The 21,458-nt window shown below is 40.5% G+C and overlaps 1 protein-coding gene across 1 annotated transcript in view; it reads right to left on the bottom strand.

The window, feature by feature from the left end:
* Positions 1 to 18,894, bottom strand: part of LOC113152342 (SH3-containing GRB2-like protein 3-interacting protein 1) — a 61,490-nt gene extending 42,596 nt beyond the window's left edge. The window contains 3 exon segments of the mRNA XM_026345525.1: positions 4,958 to 5,002; positions 9,045 to 9,132; positions 18,755 to 18,894. Coding sequence (XP_026201310.1) covers positions 4,958 to 5,002; positions 9,045 to 9,096 — 97 coding nt within the window. The 5' untranslated portion in view covers positions 9,097 to 9,132; positions 18,755 to 18,894.
* Between the last annotated feature and the right edge of the window lie 2,564 nt (positions 18,895 to 21,458).

Raw genomic sequence — 21,458 nt, 5'->3', positions numbered from 1 at the left:
GTGTGTGTGAGTGTGTGTGAGTGTGAGTGTGAGTGTGTGAGTGTGAGAGAGTGTGTGAGTGTGAGTGTGAGTGTGTGAGTGTGAGTGAGTGAGTGAGTGAGTGAGTGAGTGAGTGAGTGAGTGAGTGAGAGAGAGAGAGAGAGAGAGAGAGAGAGAGAGAGAGAGAGAGAGAGAGAGAGAGAGAGAGAGAGAGAGAGAGAGATGTTTCTACACAGAAAAACAAGATGGATTTTGCAAAGGATGTTGTGCTGTTGTGACTATGAATGAAGAGTGTGAACAAAAACAAGCCAATTTATTTTGACTTTCCCTTTGCCTCCTTCTCTCTCGAGTCTCTGCCCCTGCGTGTCTCTGTTGTGGGAAAGTTCATTTGGGTCTCTGTCAAGCTTATTGTCGAGCACAGCCACAATGGACCCATTCTACTGTGACACATTCAACAATGAGCTTTCCTCTGTGTCTGCCACACTTTGTGAGGAAGACACGCATAACAAAAAATGGGAACTTTGATAAATAAACACGCGTACATGTTTCATACACCAGCGTTGCAAAGTCATGTTACTGTACAGTAGCATCCATGGACAAGCTTACATTGTTATTAGGAAGAACTAGTGCCTCCAACCCTTCGCTTCTTGGCTGTCATCTCCCCATCCTTTGTACATTTCACAATTCCACATGCAGTGCCTCACATGAATTAGTCCATGGCTGAAAACATGCAGGCATTTTAGATATTTTTCAATTTGGAGAGCTTACAATTGAATTACTTTAAGTGTAAAGAAAAAAAAAAAAAAAAACACGGTCTACTTTGGTATTTTAGTCATGCCTGTCATTTGAGTCAACATGTCAAAGTCCACAGTGATCGGGTACAGTTTGAACACCCACATGGGCTTCAATAACATTTTGTTAAATCACCAACATGCCACTCCCACTGTGCTCTAGTGCAGCAGGATTCTTAAAGATTAACTTTACTTCTCTCAAACTATGACTCAGGTTGGAGAATAAGTCGTGATGGATGGCATCACTACCTTTCACATTCACAGACAGCATGCTGCTCCGCTTCCTGCATCATAAGATTTCTCCTGGGCTATTGAGAGCTGTTTCTGATGCATCAGTCCACATGAGTTATGAGTCTGGGCCAATGGCAAGACATTAAATTACTCGTGGGTCTGCCAAGCAGTGCAGCAATTGTTGCACAAAAGGCTCCAAGAAGAAACACACTGTTAGCATTGTTTCCACAACAACGGCACAGGCCTGGTGCACCACTGTCCATTTTTTTTTGTTCTTATACCCATCCCAACAGACCATGTACATATTTGCTCAGAAATAAATGAACATTTGCAGTAGGGGTCTCTGTCTAGCTCATTAACAAATCAGACATTACTCAGCCTCTTGGTTGTTACCTGGGAAACCATATTGCAGAGTCCCTCTGACCTAGAGTTAGTGTGTATTAGACTGTTTGACATCACTGATGCTTTCTCTAAATGATGGGTTCATGTTTTTGTGGTAATACAATGTCAACTTTTTTGGCTTGGTTCAGCTACAGTTAAAATTAATAAAGTACTGTGTCAGTTTCAGTGAGTTTGTGTGGCAGGAAATGTATTCCCCTAACGCAACTTAGAGAAAAACTAGTGGAAAATGCATATGCTAGTACATAAAAAAATGTTAGTATGATCTTGCTATGACATGAAAAATCGGCTAGATATTTTAGTACTTATCACATATTTTTATCAAAAGTAATGTAAGCCTGTTGTGATAATAGTGATGGGTTAATGGTAAGCTGCAGCCCAAGACACATTGGTATTCCACAGGGATCTCAGCAGCAATCTCATGATGCCTAAATTGCAAATCAGTTGAAAGAGATGATGTTTTATGCTGAGATGCTTTTGACAAGCTGACTCAGTGGATAGGATGCTGCCTGCTGCTGCGCCATGAAATGAAACAGAAACACAGAATTCAAAACTTAATTTGTTTTTAATTGTATTATGGTAAACCAAATTATACTCCTATAAATTACTATTTGAGAACTTCCTAGCACAGCAATAACAACAGAAGCAAGTAATTATTACGTTAGAATTTATATAACAGACCATTAAAGCAATGAAGTGGAGCCCACCCACCATATGGTCTAACGTCTTCTCTGCCCTCTGCTCTGCAGCATTCCAGTCAAGGGTTTATCCAAGTTTCAGCCAGCTCTAAGCACAGGGCCTCTCTGTGACAGTCTGATTCCTACTGCTAGTAACCAGGATTAATGAGACTAGAATGAACAAGTCTTAAGCCTTGCTACTGACTGCAAGAGTCTGAACTGTTCATTAAAACCCACCAAATTGGTGGATGGAGACAACAACATTCTGACAACATGCTGCAGCTGACAACAACATGCTAATTTAGCTATTCTTAGAGCTGTATCAGTGCTGCAACCAACATGCTAACTTTCTCCTGATGGTGGTGCTACAGGAAATGCCATGAGGTTGTTAAAATCAAAAGGGTTTTCCCACCGGGAACATAAATGTGCTTAGAAAATGTTGTAGCTATCTACGAGTAAAAGTTTACATTTTAGTCTAAGGGTGGAACAAGAGGAAGTGTCCAAAATGCTGTAGGGAGCATGAGAAAATGTCATGTAATCTTCCTGTTAGATGTTTCTTTTGAGCAAAGGAAACAATGTTTAACACATTCCTGTTAAGCAGATATTTAATTAAATATATTTAACTCATGTCTGTGATGTTTGATCCCCCTCTTTACCCTCGAACTCCAATGGTATCAGAACCTGAACGAGCAGCACCCAAATGTAAGATCTCATGACAGAAAAGCATAGAGGGAAACAGTTATGTATAATGACATCTGGATAACAATAATATATATTTGCTTTGCACCAAAACCACAGATACAGTAATCACTTGCAGTAAACCAAGGACATTTACAGCAAATGTGCTATTCAATTACACTATATCTGGAAAGAAAAAGCTTTGCATCTTTGATAACTACATGAAGTTAGAAATGTATGCGTCTTTCCCTTTGAGCTAAAATTAAATGATAACCCTATGATTTCTACCCTGTGTGTTACTCAGGGCCAACCAAGCTGAGGCTTTAAAAAGTAGCGTTAACAAGGATTAGCATCCAATTTTAACACCTGACTGTAATCCTGCCTTCACACAGTTCATGCTAAGCTTGTGCTAGCCATGCTAATGGAAGAGAAGCTGTGCGCAGACGGTCGGTTTCTGTTTTTTCAGTGCAGTTGTTACCTAACAACTTGGCTCGTGACAAATGCAGTCAATGACATGACTGCACACTTACAGGGGAGGGGGAAAGATACACATTAGCTCATCATTTATTCCTGTGGCTTAAATAAAGGTGGAGAATCACTTAGGGAAAAAAACTACAGGACTGTAAAGTTATTTTACTCTTACTATTTTTGTGCAACTCTGCTCTTCTTATTTTGCATTATGATCCCACATTGACCTTCAAGAGACAAACCTGCTGTTCAACACTGAGTAAGACCTAGTCTTTACCTTCAGGGCACATACAGTTAACACACAAAACTAAGAGGGAAAACACTGAATCAACTACTTACGATTGATCATTAACTACTGGTCATTGTGTCACCCTAAGGGATTCAATATTTATCATCAGTCAGCTTGAGTTTATTAAACATTGACATTAGACCAAAGCAGCATTGTCCAAAAGTTGTTGAGGACACAGAGGGTGCAGCTATATGTGTTGTAGTCAATCTCTATGATTATCACCTATTGAGGTGAGTTTGTAGTTTGTGCAAACTGAATCCATTGAATGCATTCTTAAATTTCACTGCTATAAAGAACATGACTTATTTTCTGGTATAAAAGTGCAGAGAAACCATAACACGTGAACAGGCAGAAATAACATGATTCATGCCTTCACACCGATAGACAAACACAGATGAACACAAACAAAAACAGACAACCAGCTAATGAGATTCTTCACAGTAGACACACTAGCATCGAAGTCTTTTACTAAATGTCCCAGAATAAACGGGCTTAGATGAACAAAATAGTCTTGCTTTTAATTTTAAGAGAGCCTAATGCATGTGGGTTACTATTGTAAAAAACAATCACAATCATTTATGCTTGGCCGAGGTCTATGTAGTGACTATGGAAGCTTGCATAATTCAAGGAGGATCAAACAAGTCAACATGTTTAGTTTTTCTTGCTCTCGTATGAAATCAGTGGTAGTTAAATACAGGATGCCTGAACAGACAGGCAGGAAATAAGAGATATTGTATGAAACAGATGGATGGAGCCTTTTGCATGCTAGCTGCAGAGCTGTAGGGATTCATCCCTCCATCGTTGGCCTCCCCCTTGATGATGTCATCACTTAAAGGGACACGAAACTAAAACAATCATCAATTCTTTCTTCTCAGTACCAGTCCAACCATGGGTGGTGACAAATCTATGCATGCACCCCCCCCACCCAACATGCAATCCACACACAAGTGCGGAATTAGTGTGGATCCACAGAATACAGAGTCATACAGCACAAATCATGTATGTGTGGATGTTTATCTGTGTTTCAGACTACACTGTACAAAGAATTTATACAAGTGAGCCAGCTGGGCACATAAGCCCTCCTGCACAATAAATCCAAATAATCCTTTACGATGGGAAGCGGGAAAAGGGGGGGCTGGTGGGGTACTCAGACGTATGCACACGCATTCACAAAGGTACACACGGTTCAATTAGCCTGTCTATTGTGCCTCTGTGGATAGACATTCAGTGGCTGTGCCCTTTTCCTAAGAATAACATGCAAGTCTCCAAAATGTATGTACTCAAAATAGCAAGGCAGCATATGACATCTGAACCTCCCTAACGCACACACACGCGCCTGCCAGTGGAGGAAGCGCTGTTGTGCAAGGACATAAAGAAGGATTACCCTGAATTACAACAGAAAATGGGACACTATAATATTATTAATATATATGTTTGTATCTTACCTTCCATCATGGTTGCAGATTTGCATTCCTCTATCTCCAAGGAGCCTAAAATGAAAGCAGGAGATGTAGTGAGGGGGGAGTGAAGAAGCCCCTGGTTACCAGAGAGATACAGCAGAACTGATGGACAGCAGACCAGCCGTGTGTGTGTGGCTAACGCCCTGGCTAACTGTGAGCCTCCGATACCCTCAGACGTCGCCTGTCAACTAGCCCAAGAGGGAGTGATACAGAGAGATAGAAAGAGAGAGAGGAGAGAGGAGGGGTAGGAGCCTGGCCGGGCTAGCTGCCGATCAGAGCTGGGGCTTAAGCCATGGATGCTGCTACTGCTACTGCTGCTGTTGCTGCGGCTCTATCCTACACATTCAGCCAAGGATGCTCAGAGGTGGGGGGAAAAGCTAACTGGAGGAAAAATTAAATAAATAAAAGAGGCAGGGTAGAGAAAGGGAGTGAGGCAGAGAGAGAGAGACAGAGAGGGAGGGAGGGTTGCGTGTGTGTGTTTGGGAAGAGGAGTGGGAGTGTTGAGGAGGGGCGGAGGTAGATTGCTGAGATCACAGATTACCCCAGCCAATCCCTGCTGCTCTCTGTGGAGTCACATGGCATGCAGCTTGAATCTCCTGACACTGTGGCCCAAGAGAACACAACATTAGTAGCTTCTGTCGCTTGACAAATAACTGTGGGCATACACTGAATATATATACACACACACAGCCAAATACAGGTGCTGAAAAAGCCAACATACATGTATAATGTATGTTGGCTGTGTATAATGTATAAAGAGAAAACACAAACACTGTACAAATATTACTGCTAGCACATGTATCCCTCCCATTGATCCTACCTTATGTTAATGCGGTGTGCTGAGCCTGCCCAGCGGTGAATGACATTTATTGTTTCCTCACAGAGAAATACCATTCAGGTGTGAGCCAAATAACAACCAATCTTGAGGACACATACACACAGATAGACTGTTTTCACACACCACTGCACACAATATTTGCCCTGCAATCTCTCTGCAGTGACTATTCCTGTGATAGCTGCGTGTGTGTGCCTGCCTCTGTGTCCCGCCCTCCTTGGAATATGTGTGGTTTCACTCTGCCCTCTCTTTCTCTGCCTGCTCCCTCCCACCTTCACCTCTCTCTCTGCTCTGCCAGCCTGTTTCACTCTGCTGTGTGTGTGCTTTTTTTTTTTTTTTTGGTCTCTGTGCTTTCCTACTGGACTGGGATGAGAATTGATCAGAGTGACGTCATGGCAACGCAGGGCACAGCTGAAAACCAACGAGCAGAAAGTGCCGATGACAGACCAGCCCCCAGAGACGACACTTGTGTTTGTGTGTGCTGATTAATTTTCTATGAGAGGGTGGAGATAGAGACACAGAAAGAGAGGGAGCGAGGGGGTGGTTGTGTAGAGGAGACTGACAATTAGGAAACACTACAACAAAAGAAAGTCATATTGAAAAACATAAATATGGGAATGGACCAGCAATTTGTCCTAGCAGTATTAATTAAGACCTAATTTAAATATTTCAGTTTAGTCATTATATGGTGCGACTACAGATGAGTTGGCAGGGCAGAGCCACCAGGTTGGTGGTTCGATTTCCAGTTCCTCACAGTTCCTATTGACCTATTGATTCAACGTGTTGAAGTGTCCCTGACACGACGCTGAACCCAAAACCCTTGGTGCCTCAAAGGGGCAACCTTTCCACAAAGAATTTCCTCAAGGGGATTAATAAAGTAATGATTATTATTTCAAATAATAAGGGTATCCTTTGTGCATGATGCACATTCAGAAAGACAAAATAAGATATTAAAGTAACAATAAATGAAAGAAAATAAAGTAAAAGAACATAATACAATTTGAAATTGAATGAAATGAAGTAACAAAACTCATGAAAACAAAATGCCCACATTAATAATTTGTCCATGCATTACTCACTGTCCCTCAACATTTAGTTTTTTTAATAAATAGCAAATCTTACATAGAAGATTTGACCCACATTTCTTCCTGCAGATTTCCATAAAATAAACATTTTTATTCCTGTGATTCTTTCTTATTATCCAAAAGGTAAGATGCTAAGAATGGATACATGCTTAGTGAAAAGAGTAGGTTATTTACTAAGGGGGTTGAATTTGGAAGGATGTCACCCGTTGGTTTATTGTCCTGGAGTTTAAAACAAAATCTAAAACTAGACCATTGCACATTGTGTTGTGATGATGTATTACAGAAATGCCTCCGGCAACAACTGTGCTCAGGTAAGGGTAAAATAAAAAAAGGGTGTGTCTCATTGTGTCAATTTAAATAAGGGAGTTTTGAGATAATGGTCAGACAACAACAACAACAACAACAACAACAACAACGTCTTCTCTCCACGCAGCATGAATTAAACCTGAGGTCATTCATTACACAATCGAGTTTTTGATTCTTTAGAGAACTAGAAAGTCCCAAACTCAGAAGACTATATATACTGTGTCCAACAACTCATTTTGGTATCTCTTTTTCTCCATCTATAGTCATGCTTTAGACACAGCCAGCTGTGTGCTTCTCATGTCCATTGCATCCTCCTAAGTCATGCTTAAGCCCACGTGATAATGACCCCCTCCTTTTGTCTCTCTCACACACACATTTATCACTTCTTCCCTTTTTCTTGTTTTCACCCAGTTATTTTTGGCAACCTGGCTCCATGCGGCTCTTTCTGTCACTTGCCTCCTCCCTCCTTTCATCCCTCTGTCTCCCCTTGTGCAGCTCCTCTGTCTTAGCATGCAGCAGATGTTCCCAAAGAGAGGGTCCCCACCCTCCATCCCTGCCCCCCATCTTTAACCTCCCTCACTCTAGGTCTTCCTTCACTCGCTTGGCTCTAAGTCTGTGTTGTCTTTTTAATTTTCTCCCCGTCTGTTGTATTTACATCTATCTATTTTTTATTTTCTCTCTACATCTCTATTATTCCATCATCTTTCTTTTCCCTGTCCTATTTACTTCTACATTAATCCTCTTGTCTTCCTCCTGCTATCCCTTTTCTGCAAAGGAAACAAGCGCCTTCTCCTGTACTGCCATCTAGTGTTCACTGAGGGATATTTACTATTGTATTGGCGTTGAGGTCTCACTACTAACCAGATCAAAAACATTACTCATAGATATGTCTTTGCTCATTCAGTGTGCCATTATGCTCTACTGGGCATGCCAATGAAAGCTGGACTGATGTTAGACCATTTAGTTGTACAAATTCAGAGGTAGTAATTTTGCAGCTGACTAATGCTGCAATGCCAGCTAGTGGAGGAGTGAAGAGTAACAGAGGAGGAACAGAGGGGATTTGCTAAATAAAGCCTAATGCCCTATAAGCTCTGTTTTGGAGCTGCATGGACAGCTGAATTAAGACACATACTTGTCTTGTACATGCTTGTACATGTTATTTACTATGAAGAAGAACAGACAATCAAATCCACACTGTTGCATTCGCATGGATGTTAATATCGTTCAAATTGTTAAATTAACTATTTCGGGTGTGTTATTTTGTGTCATGATGCCACATGCATGGATGTAATAGAAGTAAAAAAAAAAAAAAAAAAAGTTGTTTTGTTCAAACAACTTTCTGTCTTGACTCACTGAAAATAAAAATATTTTATCCCTATGACATTACTGTAACATACATCCATCAGATGACCTCTGTAAAAATGCACATGGTAATATTACACTGTGGGTCAGTGAATAAAACATAGTCTCACTGAAATTGGAATCAATTTAATTTCATTTTCATTTAGCTTCCTTTTTTTTTTTTTTATCCGGTCCTTCCTCCTGTACCATTTCTGTCTGCCTTTCTCTCTAAAGTGACACTGTGTCTCCTGATGCACTGTTTGAGAGGACACACTGCACAGTAATGTGTGCAGATTTAATAAGGTCAACAAAAATTGCAAAGGTGAATGACTACATACAGCATATTACATGCAGCCACAAGCACACCACGATCGGATAACAAACCCTCTAAAAAGGTCATACACTAAATGCAGAGGAAAGAAAACTGACTTTCACTGAAAAATCTCAATCACAATCTGACTGCTGACAAGGAGCTATCTAGTAGTATCACGAAACAGTGTTTTACCTGCTGTTCCTGCAACAATGCGAAACCAAAGGGTGCACAGCTCCTCAGCCATTTACAGATTTCTCCATGGACCTCCTCTTTTCACCACCTACAGGATGAGGGATAGCAGTGTAGAAGAACGAAGGGAACACAAAAATGATCCTCTGGATAAGACGAGAAAGAGGATGAACAGTAACAAAGGATTTTGTCTGAGCTCCTCGGATGATACTGATGCACACACCAATACATAAATTAACAACCGCAAGGGCATAGGAAAAGGCGAGCACATTACAACACAAACACACACACACACACAACCTGTGAAGAAATGTAATGTGACACAGTAGAGCCCCAAACTGTCGGACAGTGAAGGTCAACATGTCTTTTACTGCAGTAAGGCAAACCACCCCCCCAACCCCCACCCCCCCACACACACACACTCAGATTTTCCCTAATCATTTACAAATGATAAAGACATGATTGTTACAGATTTTCAAGTTTATTATAGATTTTGCATCTATAACAAACTTTATTATGTTATTTAATAAAAACCAAAACTTTACAACAGTGCTCCAGATCTTTTTTCCATTGGGCTGTTCCCTTTCAGGGGTCGCCACAGCGAATCATCCGCCTCCATTTAACCCTCTCCTCTACGACCTCTTCTCTTACACCAACTAACTTCATGTCTTCTCTCACTACATTCATGAATCTCTTATTTAGTCTTTCTCTAGACCTCCTGCCTGGCAGCTCCAACCTCAGCATCCGTTTACCCATACAGTATGTTTACAATCTGTCCTCTCAACATCTCCTCTTTCCTTTCATTCTCACCGATACTCTTATCACACAACACGACAGACATTTATCTCCACCTGTGCACATGCCTCCTCACCTCTTTTCCACACCCTCTGTTGCTCTGAACTGTTGACCCTAAGTACTTAAAGTCCTGCACCTTCTTTATCTGAAGAAGGTGCGAGTGGGCCTTCACCTCAGAACTCCTCTGTCACACCTACAGCACTCCTCACCACTGTCCTACAGCGCTCATACATGTCCTGCACTACTTGACCATACTTCTCTGCCACTCCAGACGTCCTTAAACAATACCACAGCTCCTCTCTCGGCACTCTGTCATATGAAGACACAGTGCAGCTCTCTTTACCCATCTCTGTACTTCTCCATCAGCATCCTCAGAGCAAATACTGCAAGTGCTGTACTCTTTCTACTGCTCACAAATGTTCACCTCCTTTGTAGTTCCCACAGCTCTGCACATTTCCCTTGCTCCTAAAAATTGTCACCAGTACATTTCTTGCCGTTTCTCAGGCACCTTCTCAATCTCCAAGATCTTGTTAAACTATTCAAAAACTCTACTGCCACCTCTCCGAGACACTTCCATACCTCTACAGGTATGTCATCAGAACCAACTATCTTTCCACTTTTCATCCTCTTCAATGTCCTCCTCACTTTACTCTTGCCAATATTTGTTATGTCCTGCTCCACAACAGTCACCTTTCTCTACTCTTCATTCTCTTTCATTTTCCTCATTCAGCTCTTCAAAGTACTCTTTCCATCTTCCATCACACTCCTGGCACCTGTCAATACATTTCCATCCCATCTTTAATCATCCTAACCTTCTACACATCCTTCCCATTTCTATCTCTTTGCCTCGCCAACCTGTACAAATCTACTTCTCCCTCCTTAGCGTCAAACTTAGTATACAAGTTCTCATATGCCCTTTGTTTGGCCTCAGCCACCTCTACCTTCACCTTCACCTTATGCTGCATCTCCCTGTGCTCCCATCTACTCTCTTCAGCTCTCTCAGTGTCCCACTTGTTCTTAGCTAAACTAGCTAACTTAGTTCTTTCTCTTTATACACCACCTGTATATACCTCTGAACTTCCTCATTCCACCACCAAGTCTCTTTGACCACCTCCCTAATGACTCACCAAGTATGTCCTAACCGTCTCCCTGATCACATAAGCTGTAGTTGTCCAGTCATCTAAAAACACCTCCTGACCACCCAGAGCCTGTCTCACCTCCTCCCTGAAAACTACACACCATTCCTCCTTTCTCAACTCCCACCACATCGTCCTCCGCTTTGTTTAGTCATCTTTATCGTCCTCCCCATCACCGTCCTGTATTGTCTAGCTATACTCTCCACTAGCTATACTTTGCAGTCACTGATCTCTTTCAGATTACATCGTCATAAGTTGTAATCTACGTGAGAGCTTTTACCTACGCTACTATATGTAATCTGACACAAGATGACACTGGATTGTGCTCCCTTGTGGTTGCTATTATATGTTCCTCTAGATTAGGCTGATTAAAATTTTATGTTTATTAAAATTCCAAAAAACCTCTGATAGGGACAAAGACTAGCACAACTATAGTCAACATAAATGTATACAACCACAGCAAAACATTTGTGAATACATTTTCTGATCCTGCTGAAAACAAAGTAGTGTTGATGTGTCAGTCTGTTAACCTTATTAAAGACTACTGTACTGTACTGTACTTCTGTCTTTGTCTCCCCTCTGAATTTTGCCAGGTGCCTGATTCAATTGCACTTTGCTGGAAGATGTGTAAATACTGTTAATTATGCATCATTTGTCTGACAATCACAGGATAATGATTTACTTCCTCATCAAGAACCTAAGAATGGCATATGCAGTTGGCGCCATCTGCTGTTTCCTTAAATACAGTGCTCTTTTGTCTGCCTGTCCCTGATCCACCTCTACAGGTGTTCTCTGTTTCTTTTGATCAAGGATAGTAGACGGTCAGAAAAACACAAAGTTTTCAGTCACAGTCATCACCAGTGCTATGTGCAGTGTATGCATTATGCAAAGCAGAAGTGCAGGTTAAAAAAAAATCTAGTTACAACATCTGCACAGTCACATTCAGAATAGTTCACTGCAGTACTTCCTAGTGTTAGCTGCTACATTGCAGCCACCAATAGTACAGATAGCCTATAATTATTTAGTGTTAAATTATAAGTTTGATATATTCCATATTTTCACATTCAACCATGGTGTTGTATATTCCATATCTAAGCACTCTACTCTGAGAGCAGAGCAGTCTCCCAGTATTTGGACAGACAGAACTTACAATTCAGAAGAATTCAGAAGATGGGTTTAAATGCTCTTAGAACTGGTACACGTCATTTAGCTCCCCGATGGTAGAAAGAACGAAAAACAAACAAACAAAAACAAAACCTTATTTTTCTCTCCTTAACAAATCTAGCACATCCACCCTCTACCTTGAGTCTGACTCTGGTAACCCCCTACTCATATAAATGCCTACATCACACTCCACCTCCCTCCCTCTGACCTACTTTCTCTCCACCTTTGCTCAGGCATTTCGCCTGTGGGGTGCAGTGTTGTTCTAATCTGGCTGTTTCTCACTGTTTTTGTCTTCAGTAAAAAAAAAAAAAAAAGATAAATTCAAATGGGTCATCACTGTGTTACTGTATGGATGTATGGATACAGTTAATATGGCAGCAAAGTGCCCTTATCATCTGACAAGTGAGGAACCTCTGGGAGAGAATGATAAGATGATGAGTGGTGATGCCACTTTAGGTTCTCAAATTGATGATCATTTATAAAAGGTGTTCTAGTTCCACTTTAATTTAGTCCATAAAGCAAAGATAGCAATTTGCACTAGGACAACTAGTCCTAAACATTTGGTTAAATAATTGAAATGACAATAAAAACATCTTTAAATAAAAGAAAGACTGACACTGTCTCGTTACCCTTTCAATTAATTAAAAGTAAAAAGAGGTTCAGTCTCGTGCCACAGGGTGAGCAGGACCCTAATTCAGAGCTAAACAAGCATGTCTGAAGAACAGAGAAAGCCCAGTGGCACATGACCAGGCATTGATGCGAAACTAAGCTAGGAGACAGAAAGAGATCGGTGGCTCTTTTCAGGTTGACTAGCTGACAATCACGCACTACATAGTTCTCCTAACATGTGCATGCAGCTCAACTTTTATGTCTTACTTGAACAAATGAAGATACAGAATTTATGATGAATGAAAATTGTTCTCTACTGTAAATGGATTTCTTATCCAAAAAGATTATGTTTTATTGAGTTCCACAGGATTTTTAATTAATGCCATATTGTTGCATATTGACAAACAAATGTACCCTCATACGTGACAACTTGCTGCATTCCATGTACCTAAAGTACTCTACCACACGCAAAATATGTAAACACAGAAGCTGGATTTTTTTTATAGACAGAATGCCTCTTAGAGAATGTCGTTTCCATAAATGGACTTCCCGAGGCACATGTTGGAACTGTCACGTCTCATGCCCCAAGCCAGGCCTTGTGCCATTTCCTGCACACTGTTGAAGCAACATCCCTGCAAACCTCCACCCTGCTCCATCTCTCCAAAAGTGCCCTGATGAAGGATGATGATTAGGCTGCAGTCATTAAATGTACACAAACACCCACCCACCGATTAGGTAGCAGTGAGTGCAGTAAAAGCAAAACAACATTCCACTCAGCAGCAGGGAAGGCATGCCGGGCGATAAGGCATGGAGGTGACAGGGTGCCATGTCGAGTGCCTACGTGCCATCCAGCCACTCATAATGCTTGCTGTCTATTCATACTAGCCAGGCACTGCTCTCCTAATTACTTGATGCTGACTGCCAGCATATAGGTGGATGTGGCTGGTATAGTCTGATGCTACTGGGGCTATTATTTTGATTCATAGCTTTAAGTTCTCTCAGCGAGAGATGGAAGTTAGTTTGAAATGAGCCGTTTTCTGTGCAGAGTAAATCGTACTGTCTGTTTAATTTTAGGTGCCCGGTGAGGGAAACAGTCGGTGCTCAGCTAGTTAGCAAGTGGTGTAGATAACACAGTTAAAAGTCAGTATAGACTACTCTACTGACCCCAGACCTCCATTATAGTCCCCCTTCTGAAACCCCCGTCCTCCACTCCAGCCTCAGAACAGGGGACGGAAAAGATGAACTCATCCCTCTGATAATGCACCAGTCTGGTCTGTGGTCTCTCTAATGGTCTCCAGGATGTCAACACCAGTCCAATATGTCCCTCTTACTCACACCAATTACCATTTCCACACAGGGCCCAAGTCTAAATAAACACCCCAAACTTGCTATACAATCAGCTTATATCTATAAACAGCAGTGCATTTTAAATTAGGCCACTCCCCAGAGTACTGGTCTTTGCTAGGACAGCCAGTCTGAGATGACAGAATGGAGCCATATGAACTCACTGCAGGGACTTTCAAAGGAGTATTTTAAAGATGGCAGAAATAGCACAGGCATAAGTTCTACACAGCCTTTGCACAATTCAACCAGGAAATTGTTTGACTAGATGTTGAACATCATATTAATTTGATTTGAGAGGTTTGGAAATGTTTAACCGGTAAATGACGCCTGTATTGATGACACAGACGTGAATCCTCTGCTTAAAGCTGAAGTGGGAACTAAAAAATTGCACAAGGTGGTTTAGACAACTCACACAGGAAAACCTCCATAGCCCACTGGTGAATTAGAGTTGGGAAAAAGACAGAACTTGCCTACGCTTCCTTACTGGCTCATTCTAGTTTGGCTGGACACCCACAAGAATGTTGCTAATATAGGTTATGTGTGTGAGTGAGTGTGTGTTTGCTGTGATGTGCTGTGCTGGTAGGAGCCCGGATAGGCCTCTCAATGACGCACTTAATACTGGACCCATAATTCATGAGGCATCTTAAAATAGGAGAGCAGATTTTTAAGATCTTGTAACTCAAGAGTTTTAAGAACAATGAACCTGCCTCGGATATACACCAAAAAGGCCATAAGACAGACTCAGTGCCATGATGTAGGAATAATATGTTGTCATAGTAGTAAGGCTAACAGATAACTAGTGATCATGGTAGAATTCTTGTTCTCACAGTATTTACAGGTATCTCAATGTACTGTGGACTGAGAACCCACAGATTCAACACATTTCCTGAATCAGAGTTGGAAAGAAAGATGGTAACTAACAGAGTGGGACTTCTCTACTATGGGCAAAATATGTAGATGTGTGGTGCATGTAATAGGAGGGAGTTTATGGGTAGTTAGTTAGCATTCTTTAAACAGATTTCAACAGACTCCGTTTTGGATGTAATGTCGCTGGTTATTCAATAAAACTGAGCACAAAATGATCAATGTCTCAGATATGGCCCTGCCAATTTCATAACCAACACCAAGATTTTTGGTGATCCTACATTCATACTCAAAAGCACTATTGATTTTTAATTTATAATTTACATACATTCATGGTAGATAGTTGTTCATTCCAGAAGGCTACATGGCAGTGTTATGTAGGTAGTTTTAAGCAGTTGGGAAAACAAGCAGGACAGTGGGCCTTGAGAACCAGGGTTAGGGACCACTGGTATAAAGGGAACTCCCACGCCCAAACAATACAGAAGCTAACATATCAAAGGACTTCCCACCAAGTTGGAGCTGGCTGCTAATCACACATATACTATATAAGACAAACACATACATATCTCTCTGCATATTAAAAACACAGAAAAACAAAAAACACCAACACACCTGTATGCGTACATATGTATATATACATTTAGAGAACACTACTTGGAAGGCACAACATGTCTTGCTCTTTCTTAGTCATCACTGACTTGTTTCACACCAGCTCCTGTCAAATAATAAAGTGTATGTTCTCCTCAGCTCACCCACACACAGCTCACCCAAATCCCTCAGGAACATTTCCAGTAAATTTACTGCCTTAAAATGAGCACTTTTCATGAGGCTCACAGGTGCACAACTGAATTGTAGAACCCCTTAAATGCCATATTTTAGATCAATATTTAAAACCACACCTACCACAGTGTGAAAATTCAAATTCTGATATCATCTGAATTTAAAAAACAACAAAAAAAAACAAAAAAAAAAAACGTGGTCTCAAAATGTTCTCCTTTTTCCTCTCCAGCTACTGCAACTACTTAATAGCTCAGTTCACTGGTGATCTGCAACACAAAACAACGTGAATAACATATAATGTCTAGGTGTTTCCAAATGTAACCTTAACATAGTGATTTCTTGTATTTAAAAAACGCCTATGTTTTAAACTTAAATCACTCTAAGATATGGATAGAAAAATAATGCCCCCACTAATAGGTTGGCTGGCTCTGTGTTTTCCCAAACATGCAGTCAGGGCTGAATGACTGACATTTTGAGGAAATACTTTGCTCCTCCACACTAGCGCATAAGGCTTCCCCCATGAACTATCTATGGTAAACGTGGCATGAATGACTCACGCCTTCTCCAGCAGCAACAACATTTTCTGTGAGAATGCTAGTCAGTGGAGGACACATTTCTTCCTCTATTTTTAGAAGAAGAATATGTATTTGCTCACATATTCAGGGGAGATTCAGTGGCATGGGGAGATGATTCACAAAAAAGTCATCACACTCAATATTTTGCAGGAAATGGTTTGACTACATATTGAACATGATATTGATTTGATTTGAGAAGTTTGTGTATGTCTAACTGGTAAATGAAGCCTGTACAGATTACACTGACGTGACTCCTCAGCTTAAAGCTGAAGTGGGAACAAAATTGTGCTCAAAGTACTTGACAAAATGTATGGTTTTATGCAAGCTCGTTATTTACTTTACCTACACACACCATTTCTACTCGTATGTATTATCCAATTGAAAAACCCTGTAGGAAGTTCACTTATATCTGTGATTAAAAACATTTCATTTTGCATCTAAAATGTTTCTGCTGAGCAAATGTAGTAAAATAAATTAAGGACTAACTACAGCAGGCCTGTACTACATGTCTCTCTCCCAGCATACTCAAAAGCTTAATATGCTTTACACACTTATTTTTATGAGAACTTTAAAGACTTAAGTTATGTGTGCACTGGGCAGATGTGCAAAGGGTCCTTCCGTCTTTATGAACTGAGCCTAGAATCCACACTCTGACAATAATGCATTTGAAGGTTTTCACAGTTCAACACAGGAAACTGAGATCAGAAATTTTCCCAGGCCGAGTTCCCAGAAAAAGTCCACCCAAAACTGAAACTTAATTTCTCACTCATCCCTCTCAAGCTTGGCAATGTTTGCTGACCCCTACAGCTTTTCCCACATATAACTAACCTCTACTTGAACTTACTCTACTTCAATTCTCACACATGCAGTTGGCCGCAGGGATGTTCAACCTAAAACAACCTAAGATCTGCTATATGGACAGTGAACATGCATACACTTGTGTGCTGAAAATGACAGCAATCAGACAGCAGTTAGTCCATGCAAGGGCCACCAACAATACAGGAGGAAGGCACTGCTAGAAAAGGAGCCTTTCCACAACTCAGGTGTAGCTCCATGTGAATCATCACATGCAATAGCACCTGTTCAACAAAAAAAAAAAAAAAAAAAAAAATGCTGGACTAAACAGTATTTTGCACGTTGACTGGGCACAAATGCCATCACATGCCACAGTCTTGCCTCTGATACCTTGATTCAACCCTGCACAGGCATCAACAGCTAGAGCGCTTACAAAATACACTCATAATTAATCACACAAACTATAAATTAATAACAAATAGTAATTATTTCTCAGTTGTGTCAGTCCTCATGATGCAGTGATATTGGCCAATCGACCTGAATTAATTGAGTCGAGTACACTTATGGCGGAAAGCAATTACTCAGCAAGTTCAGATGACAAAAGCAGATAATTCTGGTGCCCCTCAACTTCTTTGCTTTCACGTGTTGTACTCAACCTTGTGTTATATACTTTGACAAACCGCTAAATCTTCATTATATTTTTACTATTGTCAGGGGTTGCATAATGTCATAGCCTCGGGTGATAACAGTGGAAAATTGATTGTGCCAGTAGAGCAATACCAAAACCTAAGTCGAAACCAGTAGCTTAAAGTTGATAGACAACACAAATCACCTTTAAAGTTTGAATTTGATATAGCGTGCCGCATCTTGTGAAAACTTTTATTCTTAATACCAGCTGGTAACCGGTCCAGTTGTCATGACTCAACTTCCAGATAACTTCACCTGGACGACTGAGAAACTTAAAACACTTATCTTACAGGAATAATGTGCCAACAACTATGGAACAGTATTCCACCATATAACCCTTTTACAAAAGTGACTCAACATCTGCTACAGCCCGTACTTGTTAGGAGACAACCTGGCAGCAACCCCTGTACCACGTTAGAGACTGGGTAATTCCATTATTCAGACAAGTACGACAGTTTCTTGTTTCACTTCAGTTATCTGTTACACCGAGCCTCCAAGGTTACAGGAACGCTGTCCAAAAATACACAAACTGTTAGTGCACCACTTACTGTAAGAAGGCTTCATGCAAATTATTACATCATTTACCAGGTCCACACTCTGCACTTTCACTTTCAAGGTTCAGATGATCTCATCCTGTAGCCATTCAAATCTGTCCTGTAGTGATTTCTCAATGAATTAAACAATTTCCCATGAAAACCATATGATGTCAACCCTGAATGTTCCCATGAAAATACTTTCTCCAGCCGTGTTAACTGTCACTTTAAACTTAAGCCAAATTAAGACAACTTTATGCTTCTTTGTTGTTGTTATTATTAAAGTCCTACCTTAACCAACCTGTCTGTTCAAGTTAAATAAAAACTGCAGTATTTAGGTTTTTTTCAGTCAGCAGTTTTACATAAATCAACCTTAGCAAGCACTAGCTAGCGGATAACCTTTATATTTCAAAGATGATTAGATCACTTACCACAGTTTATAGAGTTTTGAAGATTACTCTTTATAAACGATTTTGTTTAGCGTTAGGTGAAATTACAGACACGTCTCCTGCACAGCTTGAAATCCTGTTTTTAATCGTTTCCGTTTCTAATCCAAATGTTTATCTCAGTTAAACGTGGACACCGGAAATGACTATTATTTAACCGTCAGTTAGCTAGCTAGTCAACGCTAGCTCATCATTTGGAAAGACTGGGACAACTTGTTAAAATCTTCTTTAGCATGAATTAAATTGGATATTTTGTTCCACTTGGATAAAGTGATTTTGAGAAACTGGAAGCGGCACTTCAACAGTGGTAAGTGTGACCTGCAACTTGTAGTTATTTTTGATATAGTTCAGAAAACAGACGCTGACTCGAACTTGGCGTTGGTGTGTCAATGTCGGCTAACGAAGCTAACGGTAGCTAACTTTAGCTTCTCGTTAGATTTCAATGCTCACGCTAGCTGAGATGATTTTGTGTTGAGTGTTTTCTCCCATCGATGTGTTTCTCTTTACTTATCATGTCTTTTCTAATGTCAAGCTATCATAGTTAATTAGTGCCAAATTTCCAACTGTGCTGTAACGACATTTAACACCTGTGCATGGAAATGGCACAACCTGGTGAGTGGTGGTGGGCAGTGATAAAGCCACATTTCAGCACTGTGAACCCCAACTTTAGGATTTTTTTTATTTTTATTTTTTGCAGATTATAAATCATTTATTCTCTCACACACACACACAGAGAGAGAGAGAGAGAGCTGAATTGCTTAGTAAGGATTTAAATGCCACGTGTAAGCAAATGTCTGTAGGCCCTGTTTTACTGATTGGGCTGATTCATGACATTACACCTGCCTATGCACCCTTGGTTAATAATTAATCGAAACAGTCCAGGACAGTAATTTCTTCCTGTAAATCACTGTATTTTGACGTGCAGCTCAATTTGTGTTGCATAACAAGGAAGTCTCTCCCTCCTCAATCTAAAATATGCTCAGTCTGTGAACGTGCAAACTATATCTGATGCACATGCTTATCCCTTTCTTGTACCAGTATGGGCAAATGTTGTTGTCTTGCAAAGTATGTATACAGTACTCTACAACAGCCTGCTGTTATTTTCGGCATGTATTATATGCATTTGGACTACACCTAGAAGGAGTCTGTTTGTTTTGTGTGTTTACATAGTTTGGAGGGTACCTTCTGGGGCTGTTGGCAAGTCCAGTTTTGCTTCTTTTATCCCCTGTCAAAAAGCCCACTAGAAAATCTTCATAACTTATTTTGAAAATCTAACATCATAAGTATGTTAGATTGCAAATTAACACTAAGATTCCAGTGTATTAGGTACGACTGACAAAAGCTGCTGCAGTCTAAAACAACTATTCTGCTACACTGAATACAGACCTCCATGAAGGCTATAATTTTTAAAAAAGGTGTTGGTACAGCTTTTTGATCATTTTGGAGAATGGTGTTTATGGTGCTTTTGAATTATATTGCATTATGTTTTACTGGATTATACACTCTCCACCAAAAGTATTGGAAAAGTGAGGCTAGTTCCTATATTTTTCCCGTAGACTAAAAACATTGGGGTTTGACTTCAAAAGGTGAATATGAGACCATGTTTACGTCTGGATCCTATACACAACTTAGAAGGTAACACCTTTTGTTTGAACCCACCCATTTTCCATGTGAGCAAAAGTATTAGAAAATGTGACTGACAGGCTTGTTTTGTTGCCCAAGTGTGTCCTGTTATATGGATTATTCAAACCATAAAGTTTCAGATTTGGATTTTGCCTGTTCAGACTGCATTTATAGAGGTGTAACCAACATGAAAACCAGAGAGCTGTGTATGGGTGAAAACAAGCAATTGTGAAGCTGAGAGAAGATGGAAAATCAATCATAGCCATTGCACAAACATTGGCCATAGCTAGTACAACCATTTGGAATGTCCTGAAGAAACCACTGTTGCACTAAGTAACAGATGTTGAACTGGTAGACTAACGAAAACAACAGCAGTTGATGACAGAAACATTGTGAAAGCTGTAACGAATGACCCTAAAACTACTGTTAGTGATATCAGCAACAACCTCCAGAGGGCAGGAGTGAAGGTATCACAAAGTAAAGTACAGAGGTTACACCAAAACCAAACCCTTCATTAGCAAGATGAATAGGAAGGCTAGGCTGGATGGCCAGATTCAAACAAAATGTGCTGTCTTTGTTGTATATCGGACTCACACGTAAACACCTGGAAATTAAAGCTGAAATTTAGATCTTTGGTCTCATGTTCATCTTTCCCCACCCAAATGTTTTTTTTTTTCCAACTTTTTTGAAGTTTAGGTTTTAGAATATTTCTATATTCATTTGTGTTCAGAACTGCTGTACAAGATGTGGCCTGCTTGTGACTGCAGATGTTATCCCACAGAGAAATGTCTGGAGAATGTGTCTCATTATTTGACTCTGGTACTGTTGCCATGGCAACCCGATTGACAGAGAGGTCTTAGTCCTCTCTGTGATATGATGTGAGAGAAAAACCCTGTCAGAATCCTAGCTCACTGTGTCTACTGTCTGTCTGGCTCACTCTCCTCCTCCTATATTCTCACTCAGCATGTTTATTTACACTCAACCTAATTAATTGGTTGAGGAAGCATTGTCTGTCAGTCAGATCAGAAAGTAGCTTAATATTGTTATCTGGAAAAACAGGTACAGG

The sequence above is a fragment of the Anabas testudineus genome, chromosome 4 (genome assembly GCF_900324465.2).
Source record: "Anabas testudineus chromosome 4, fAnaTes1.2, whole genome shotgun sequence".
Taxonomy (NCBI): domain Eukaryota; kingdom Metazoa; phylum Chordata; class Actinopteri; order Anabantiformes; family Anabantidae; genus Anabas; species Anabas testudineus.
This window is presented reverse-complemented; position numbering and strand designations above follow the sequence as displayed.